This window comes from Colobus angolensis, unplaced genomic scaffold, assembly GCF_000951035.1.
Source record: "Colobus angolensis palliatus isolate OR3802 unplaced genomic scaffold, Cang.pa_1.0 Scaffold54, whole genome shotgun sequence".
NCBI classification, from domain to species: Eukaryota; Metazoa; Chordata; class Mammalia; order Primates; family Cercopithecidae; genus Colobus; species Colobus angolensis.
Window position 1 is genome coordinate 2,092,641 of NW_012118932.1, and position 8,793 is coordinate 2,101,433.

The window sequence follows — 8,793 nt, forward strand, 5'->3', positions numbered from 1 at the left end:
AAAAAAAAAAAAAAACTCTATCATAAGAATACACACATTCAAAACAGGCAAGGCAGAATAGGTCAAAAATGTCTGAATATAGCAAACCCATCCCCAATCTAAACAGAAATATAAATGTAGATTCTGTTATTTCACTAACGATTTAATTTTCTTAAGTTGCTGCCTTCATACAAAGAAAAGTCTGGATCTATCCATCCATATCTATCTATCCATATCTCTCTCTCTCTATATATATATATATACTGGATATAAAAACATGTATGTTTTTCCGCAACAGTAACCGCACCGAATTACTAGGTTCAGTGCTGATTTAGAAAACAAATCACTAAAAAATGCTTTTTGCTGTTTTTCCAGAGGAATCCAATTTGATCATCCATTTCGACCTTGAACCTCAGAAATTCAAACGTGTAAAAAATGTCCATCAATGTAGACAAAAATGGCAAAATGTTAATAATTTCGGGAGCTAAGTAACAGTTAAAAGGCAGTTCATTACACTGTGCTCTGTATTCTTATGTTTTTAAAAGTCTACTAAAATGTTAAATTTTTAAAAATTGTTCAGGTGCATAAAGTGGTCTTGACGAAAATCTTTCATTCTAAAACAGCAGAGAGCATCCATTTACCAATAATATATTTGACAGGACACACTGACTTGAAGGTAGTCTTCAAATCACACCAACAATTACTCTATCAACAGACAGATGTAAGGCCATATCTGCCTGGAAGTTACTGAAAAAATAAATGTAATACAATTAAGTATATGTCTTCTTACGTTAAAATGCTATATAGTTGATAACTAAAAACAAAACAAAACAAAAGAAAACTTCATTCTTAGAAATGGAAGAGACAAACTTTCCAGTTCAGCAGTTTGCAAGCTTTTTGAGGTACCCGGACAAAAGAGCCAGACAAGTCACCTTGTTTTATACATGGGAGATTACACACAAAATATTAGATGATGCTTTTAAAAATGATTTATCCACTTAAAAAAGGCTTTAAACCCATTTTGCCATTTCACCAGCTACATTCTACAGCTAATATGGTGGCGTAGAAAAGATGATATGACTTTTATAACATCACTCAATTAGTGGCAAAAGAACTCAGGACTCTTGGTTATTTGTCCAATTCTCCTTTCAAACAATGCACCACTTCAAATTAAGTTACAATTAAGAATAAAACTTTCCATTTTCTTGCCTGTAAAATACGGTTATTAGACAAGATCACCTCTAAGATCATTTTCCAGGTCTAAAATTCTGATTCCATGAATGCCAAGTTTAAACAGAAGTCTGTATTAAGGGACTGAATGTTCTCACACACAGCAGAATCCTTCACACACTTTCAATGACTTCAGAGACTTACAAGTCAAATACAGAAGCAAGCTAACAGTAACTCACTCATACCTTTTAGGTCCTGAAACATTTTTGCAACATCTTTTAACAGTTGATGCTATGAAGATGTGAAGCAATGTTCTCAAAAGCCACTGAAATAATACTGAAAGTTTTTTGGTTACTAGGTATGTTAGGAAAGGACACTGGCCTACAAAAAACACACACGCACTGAAGATGTTCAAGTTATCGAATGCCTCACAGAGAATTAAGTACATCGTTTTCTTAAGTTTAAAATAACTGAATCAAGAGGAGCATAAAGCCTAGCTGGCATAATAGTTACAAAGTTTTAATTCCCACCTATTAAAGCCTGGAAGAGGTTGCTCTGAAATATGTTAATAACCCGTTCTATGGAACTTCTGAGCTGTCTGTCTTCAGTTTGGCTTAGTTTTGAACGATATTCTTCCAAAAGGTGCAATGCTCTCTGGGTATCTGAGAAGAAAAAGCAGAGCCTGATTAAAACTCCCTATTTACAAAAAAAGTATCACACACTAGTGCAAATAATTCTGCATGACACCTAAACAGTTCTCCAAATCCTTCAGGTCAACTGATGTCACTATGTTCATGTACACATATTCCTTAGAATGACCAAAAAATAAAAAAAAAAATTTAAAGACAAGAAAAATTTAAACATATATCACATTAGAAAACGGAGGAGAGTGAGCAGTTTGGAATAAATATGTACTGGTAGTTTGCCAAAGTAAAAGATCAAAGTATTAGCAAGTTTCAGATTACCTGATATGCAAAAGCAGATAATCTACAATTTGTCATTAAAATCCAAATTTTTAACATTTCAAAATACAAATTCTTAGTATCCCACAGTTGCTCACAGAATAGTAAGAATGATGAAGTGAAATACTAAAACACCAATTCAGAGTTTTTAAGGACATCTGTGGGGGGGGTGTTAATTGCCTCTCTTAATCACTAGAGAAATGTTAAGAAAGTTTAACAAACATTTTCGTGTTTCCATCTTCTGAAATGATGTGAGACTTACATTCCCTAACCAATAAAGCCAGGACCATGCTGTCTCATCAAAGTTACACAAACTATTCTAAAACAGCAATCAAAAAACTGACATATGGAAAAGCAAGTGACATCAACAGAGTTACGGAATAAACTCTCTCACCTTGCTTCCGGACCGGCATTTTTCTCCAGAATCAGGAAGAGGGCACACACCTTTAAAAACACACAATAGAAAGGAAAAAGGATAGAATTATGTTAAACTAGCATTTTCCCCTATCGAAATAGAAAACCGTCGCAGCACTATTTGAAAACCCCACGTTCCAAAGTTTTACCAAGTCAAAGAAAGAGTCTCAAAACGCAGTCGTCTGTCAATGTGGAAAGCTTTTCCTTGGAGTGGGTACCCCTCCAAATTAAGAACAGACAGAAGTCCGTTTTCAAACTCTCCTCGAAAGCGTCCCCCTCCCCAAAGAGCCTAGACCTGAAGCCGCCTCTTCCCCCGCACAAGTATCCACGCTCCCCACCTGCTACTGGGGCCGGGCGGGTGAAGCGCTCCGACCCTTGGCCCCTGAGCCAGCAGCGGCCGCAGAGCGCTCAGAGGGGACCGGCGGGACTGGCCGCCCGCCCTGCCCGGGCCCCCTCCTCTCGCTTGCCTTTCTCCTTGCTCGCTACCTCCGGGCTGCTCCAGCGGGGGCCGGACAGGGCAGCGGCCGCTCTCCGCGACGCCCTCGCGCCCCGCATGCACACCTCCGCGGGCCCCCACACCTGCGGCGCCGCCACAAAGTTCCCGCGAGCGGCGTGCGCTGGGAACTGGGGTGCGCTTCGGCCAGACTCGGAGCAGCTCCCCGGCCCGGCCCCGCTCCACGTACCCCCGCCCCGCCCGGGGCCCGAGGAGCCGAGCGGAGGGGGCGAAGAGACGGGGGAGGAGCTCCCTCGGGCCGCCGCACCCCCGCGGCCTCTTCCTTCTTCTAGGAAGCGCCGCCTCCCCCCTCGCCGCGGCCCACCGGCCCGCTCGCCCCGTTGCCGCCTGTCCGCCCCACCCCCGGAACCTCGCCTCCTTCCGCGCCCCCAACCGCTCTCCCCCTAAACTTTCCGCCAAGATGGCGGCCCCCGAGCTGGCCTGCCGCGCTCCCACGTGACCGCCTTCCCAGCGCTCTCAGCCAATGGGAAGTGAGGAGGCGGCTCGCGCCGAGCCCCGGGCTCCCCGCGCTGCTACCTTCGGGTTGGAAGGGGGAGGCGGGTCGGGAGAGGGCTGGGGAACGGAAGGGGGGACCCGGGGAGCATCCTAAGGGAACCTCCTCGCTTAAAAGGGCGGCCGCTGAAGTGGCTCTGAGAACAAAGGAGTTAACACACGGACTCCACAGGTGGCTCGGGGCGGCCCTGGAGGAGCCCGCCTTTACCTTGCCCTAGCCCACCGGCGTGTCCCGCAGTTCCGAGCTAAACGCACCAGGCCGGGAAGGCTCGGGCTGTCTGAAGAGAGGCGTGACCTCGCCTACACCAGATCCAAGGCGCACATTCCGAGACACCCCTTAACCTCATTCAACACGTGCCGTTTCCAACTCCGCTGCGGAATGAGCGCCTGGCGACCCCAGGGGCAGATCCCCACCGGGGAAAAGCCGCCTTAAGGAGGAGCCAACTGCACCTCCCAGGGGGCGGGGAGGGCGGGGCCTGGGAGAGGGAGAGGGAGGAGTTCGGGGAGGGGTGCCAACTCTGCATTGCCTTCCACTCCAGGCTGGTTGTTAAGTTACTATTCGTCCCTTAGTAATAGGCTTGGCGGGAGGGGGTTCTTTAAAGAAGGACATGTAAAATAGAGACACGGGTTAATTTGGCAAGAGTTTGAGGGTTATACTACAAGATTTTTAAGCCTAAGTGATAAATTCCAAGTATGGTATACTTAAGGGTGGGGAGAGAGGTTTGTTCGTTCGTTCGTTCGTTCGTTCATTCATTCATTCATTCATTCATTCCCCCAAGCCTGCGTCCCAGCTCCCCCAAGCCTGCGTCCCAGCCCGGTCAGCATCGCAGGTGTTACCCAAACTCTGACGGTCCCTTTAAGAACTCACCTGGAGTCGCGCCCTCCGAAGCTGAGCCGCCCTCGGCCAGCGCTGCAGGTTTAAGTTTCGAGCGCACCTGCGAGCCGAACCACGGGCCGGCTGGGACCCCGCTCCCGGGCTGAGCCACTCAGGTTGTAGAAGGGGAATCTCGGGAAGCTCTCCAAGTCACTGCCCAGGTCTTCGAACCTCTCTGGGTGACAAGGACCTCCCTATTCGGAGGTCCGGAGAGAATTTGCCCAAAGTTACCCCGAGTGAGTGACAGAACTGGAAACCCGGAGATCCTGTCTTTCAAAACCGGAAGGCTCTTCCCAGTAAGCCTGACGGCCTCTGAGGCCGTATCCATTGGCCACTAAAGGGAAGGCCGAGGAACCTCGTATTGTAACCTTAAAGCTACTCACAGGTATACTGACCACTGGTTGAATTTTGGATTGCACCTTAGAATCCTAACTTATTGTAAGGACCCACCGACTTTAGAACCTATCTAGGACAAGGAACGGAGGTCCAGAAAAGGGAAGCAACTTGTCCAAGGACATAGAAGCTAATCCGTAACAGAGCAGCCCACAACTTAGGTCTCCTAGCTCTAGTCCAGGGCTCTTTCTATTGTGATTTTGGACAACTTGACAGAGAGGTATGTTGGTATGTTGGCAGCAGACCTCTGTGCTTTCCCGGATCAAGCATCCTGGGATCTTGAACAACAGTTAAAGCAACATTGCATAGAGAAAATGGGATAGAAGAGTCAAACGGTCCTGAAAGCAGGGGTGTCCTAAAAGCCAGGAACTTAACAGAGCGATGAAAGTTATTTAATAGTGAAAATGGCTCATGGCATGCATGATACTCTCAAGACTTCGTTGATGGACTGTGAATGGAATGGTTGCAATAAGAAACCGTTCTAAGAATGGAATCGCTTCAGAATTCAGGAGAAAGAGGGAGGGAAATTTGCCCTCTCCCTTGACGACATTTATTGTTCGTGTATGTTCACTTGCTAGGAAACGGGGATAGAAATAAATAAGATCCAAGTCCTGCTCTCAAGGATACACAGCCTCGTAGCAAGTGCACAAAGGCCAATGCATGTTTTCCCAGGGGACACTGAGGAGTCAAAAACAAAATTTGTGTGAGTTCTCAATGTCATCCTAGCCTTCCCCTAAAAGCAAAAAGGAGGAAGAGGAGGAAAGAAGACGTGTCCTTTTTTCTTGTCATTCCCTGCGACAGCCCTGTTTGGTTGTCAGCAGTGTGCAAAAGCAGCAGTGAACCTAGCACTCATTCTACCCACTAGCCTAAGGTGCCAGTAGCAAGTGCCTAGCAAATGAACATATATGAGCAATGAATGAAGGTTCTTTACTCTTCATTCCTCCTTTCTACCCATCTTTATTAGTTACTTATTGCTGGATTAAAAAATTCCTCAAACCTTAAGAGTTTAAAACGTATTCGCTTAGTAACTTAAACAGCGATAAATATTATCTCAGTTTCTGCATGCCAGGAATTCAGGAGCAGCATAGTTGGGTGGTTCTGGCTCAGGGCGTTATGATGTTGCAGTCAAGAAACCTACCAGGGTTGCAGTCATCTGAAGGCTTCAGTGGGACTAAGGGAGGCTCTTTCAACATGGATCATTCACACAGCTAGTAAGTGGATGCTGGCTATTGGGAGGAGGCTTCAGTTTCTCACCATGAAGACCTTTCTATAGGGCTGCTTGAGTGTCTTCATGACGTAGTGGCTGGTGTCCAACAGACCAAGTGATTCAAGAGGGCAAGACAGAATAAGCCACAGTGTCTTTCATCACTTAGTCTCAAAAGTGACACTCTGTCATAGTCTGTTTGGGCTGCTATAACAAAACACCTTAGACTGGGTGATTTATAAATGACAGAAATGTATTACTCACAGTTCTAGAGGCTAAGAAGTCCAAGATCAAAACACCATCAGATGTGATCTAACAGTAATGAGAATAAAAAGTTTTTAAAAAAAGAAAAAACTGGCCAGGTGTGGTGGCTCATGCCTGTAATCCCAGCACTTTGGGAGGTCGAGGTGGGTGGATCACGAGGTCAGGAGTTCAAGACCAGCCTGGCCAAGATCATGAAACCCCGTGTCTTCTAAAAATAAAAAAAAAATTAGCCGGGCATGGTGGCAGGTGCCTATAATCAGCTCTTCAGGAGGATAAGGCAGGGAATTGCTCAAACCCAGGAGGCGGAGGTTGCAGTGAGCTGAGATCACGCCACTGCACTCCAGCCTGGGTGACAGAGCAAGACTCTGTCTAAAAAAACAAACAAACAAACAAACACCAACAGATTCAGTGTCTGGTAAGAGCCCCATTCCTCATGAATGGAGCTTTCTTGCTGCATCTTCCCATGGTGTAAGGGACTAACAAGCTCTATCAGGCATCTTTTATAAAGGCTCTAATCCCATTTAGAAGAGCTCCACTTTCAAGACCTAATCACCTCCCAAAGGCCTCATCTCTTAATATGATCACTTTGAAGGTGAAGATTTAAACATATTAATTTAAGAAGGACAGAAACATTCAGACCATAGCACACTCCACCATTTCCATAATATCCTATCAGTTACTTAGATCAGCCTCAAGGATATGATTACCAGAAAGTAAGACTCACTGGAGGCCATCTTCTTTGAGCTGGCTACCACATCAGCACAATGTACAAAGCAATGACATCTGGATTTTTTTTTTCTTTTTTTTTTTTTTAGATGGAGTCTCACTCTGTTGCCAGGCTGGAGTGCAGTGGCATAATCTCGGCTCACTGCAACCTCTGCCTCCCGGGTTCAAGCAGTTCTCCTACCTCAGCCTCCTGAGTAGCTGAAATTGCAGGCACATGCCACCATGCCTGGCTAATGTTTCGTATTTTAATAGGGATGGGGTTTCACCATGTTGACCAGCCTGGTCTCAAACTCCTGACCTCGTGATCCACCCACCTTGGTCTCCCAAAGGCTGGGATTACAGGCGTGAGCCACCACACCCGGCCTCAACGTCTGGGTTTTTCTAAGCAACTTTTATTTCCTCAAAGTCTTCCTTACTTTGTGCAGTGAGCAACTGCCATTGAATAGGACACAATATTGGATCTAATTTTCCAGCTTCCTCATTAAATATATACACACACACACACTATATCCATCTATCTATCTATCTATCTATCTATCTATCTATCTATCTATCTATCTATCTATCTATCATCTATCTATCTATCTATCCATCCATCCATCCATCCATCCATCTATTTGGCTTCCCTGTTTGTCTGTCTATTGATAGATCAATAGATGAATAGAAGAAGTTATTTCAACAAAATACTAGCGGGTAAAGCTGTTCACTTTCCAGCTCCAAGTTAACTTGCCTTTTGAAGAGTTTAAAAGGCTTAGGAGCCAAATGACCACAGGGAAAGGCTAGATTTCCCATTCTTTTATGAAATGTCAGAGAGTCAATGTCAAAGATACTGTCTCTAAGTTCCAGCCCTTCGCTTCCCAGACATCCTGCCCAAGCCACCTTTGCAGCTTCACATCTCTGTTTTTGTCTTCTCCTCCATCCAGGCCCCAGCCTGTAAATCTATAAAGGTGCCCGGGTCCTGCCAGACTCTACTGCATCTTTTGCTTTCACTCCAGCAGAGTAGCAGCATGCTGCCTGTGCCAAGGCAATCACTAAAAGGAAAGGATTTAATGCTGTCAAAAAAAAGCTTATGCCAGCTTAGGCTGCAAGAAGAGGAACAGTGTCAAGTATGACGAAAGTGGCCATATTGGTCAGACCTCCATGATAGCCTAGGGGGCATTGCTTAGCAGCACACTTTTAAAGGAATCTAAACAAACCAGCATCTGGAAAGGAGAGAGTAACCACAGCAATCAGGAAACAATTGTAGAATCTAGGGACATTTCAATGGAAAAAGAGCAGTCTCCAGGGAGCTTCAGGCCTCAAACAGGCTTATTCTGTGTGCCCAGTGGGCAAGTACAGTCAATGGATGAAAATTCAACCAATGGACAAACACAGAAAGTTCTTTCTTAACATGAGTTGTCAGAAACTGTCCAAAATTCCAAAGAGCTGCCTCAGGGTAGTGGAAGGTTTTTTTGTTTTTGTTTTTGTTTTTGTTTTGTTTTGTTTTTATCAAGAAGGTGCTGAATGAAGTCGGCAAGGATTCTGTGTTAGAGGGTGATAGATATCCAGGACACAAGGTTAAACTAGGTGACCTCTGAGACCACAGTTCTAAGCTGTTGAAACCTCAGTCCCTGCTGAATACTGAAATGGTATTAGCACCCTTTAGCCTACATCAAGAATTCATTCTACCCAGTTTTAGTGGTACCAAGACTGATCTCTTTCTCATAGATAATTCTTAACAGAATAAAGGCTACACGTTGAAACCAATTCCCTTTAAAATGTGGACAGCTGGCCATCTTCATGATGGGTAGTTATGCACTGA

General features: G+C 45.2%; 2 protein-coding genes across 6 annotated transcripts in view; one reads left to right on the top strand and one right to left on the bottom strand.

Moving 5' to 3' along the window:
• DLG1 (discs, large homolog 1 (Drosophila)) overlaps positions 1-4,656 on the bottom strand; it is a 291,014-nt gene extending 286,358 nt beyond the window's left edge. For 3 of the 5 annotated variants that reach the window (XM_011961195.1, XM_011961194.1, XM_011961191.1), the window contains exons 1-3: positions 3,740-3,899; positions 2,506-2,555; positions 1,680-1,811 (exon numbers count right to left, since the gene is read on the bottom strand). In XM_011961195.1, the coding sequence (XP_011816585.1) occupies positions 1,680-1,811; positions 2,506-2,524 (151 nt within the window). In that variant the 5' untranslated portion in view covers positions 2,525-2,555; positions 3,740-3,899. Of the gene's footprint in view, positions 1-1,679; positions 1,812-2,505; positions 2,556-2,992; positions 3,437-3,739; positions 3,900-4,399 lie in introns of those variants that run through there. The other 2 variants (XM_011961193.1, XM_011961192.1) reach the window with 2 other exon arrangements.
• LOC105525570 (vegetative cell wall protein gp1) lies at positions 2,714-8,170 on the top strand. Its single transcript, XM_011961254.1, has 5 exons — positions 2,714-2,735; positions 2,795-3,368; positions 3,440-3,703; positions 4,333-4,447; positions 7,916-8,170. Exons 1-5 carry the CDS (start codon positions 2,714-2,716, stop codon positions 8,102-8,104), a joined length of 1,164 nt encoding a protein of 387 aa, XP_011816644.1. The 3' UTR covers positions 8,105-8,170.
• Positions 8,171-8,793: the final 623 nt, after the last annotated feature.

What these genes read in the sequence shown, in the direction of transcription:
- LOC105525570 (XM_011961254.1), top strand. Translation starts at nt 2,714, where the DNA reads ATGTGGAAAGCTTTTCCTTGGA. An exon ending in GTGGAAAGCTTTTCCTTGGA is followed by an intron (nt 2,736 to 2,794) that starts GTGGGTACCCCT and finishes TCTCCTCGAAAG; the next exon opens with CGTCCCCCTCCCCAAAGAGC. An exon ending in TTAACACACGGACTCCACAG is followed by an intron (nt 3,704 to 4,332) that starts GTGGCTCGGGGC and finishes AGCTCCCCCAAG; the next exon opens with CCTGCGTCCCAGCCCGGTCA.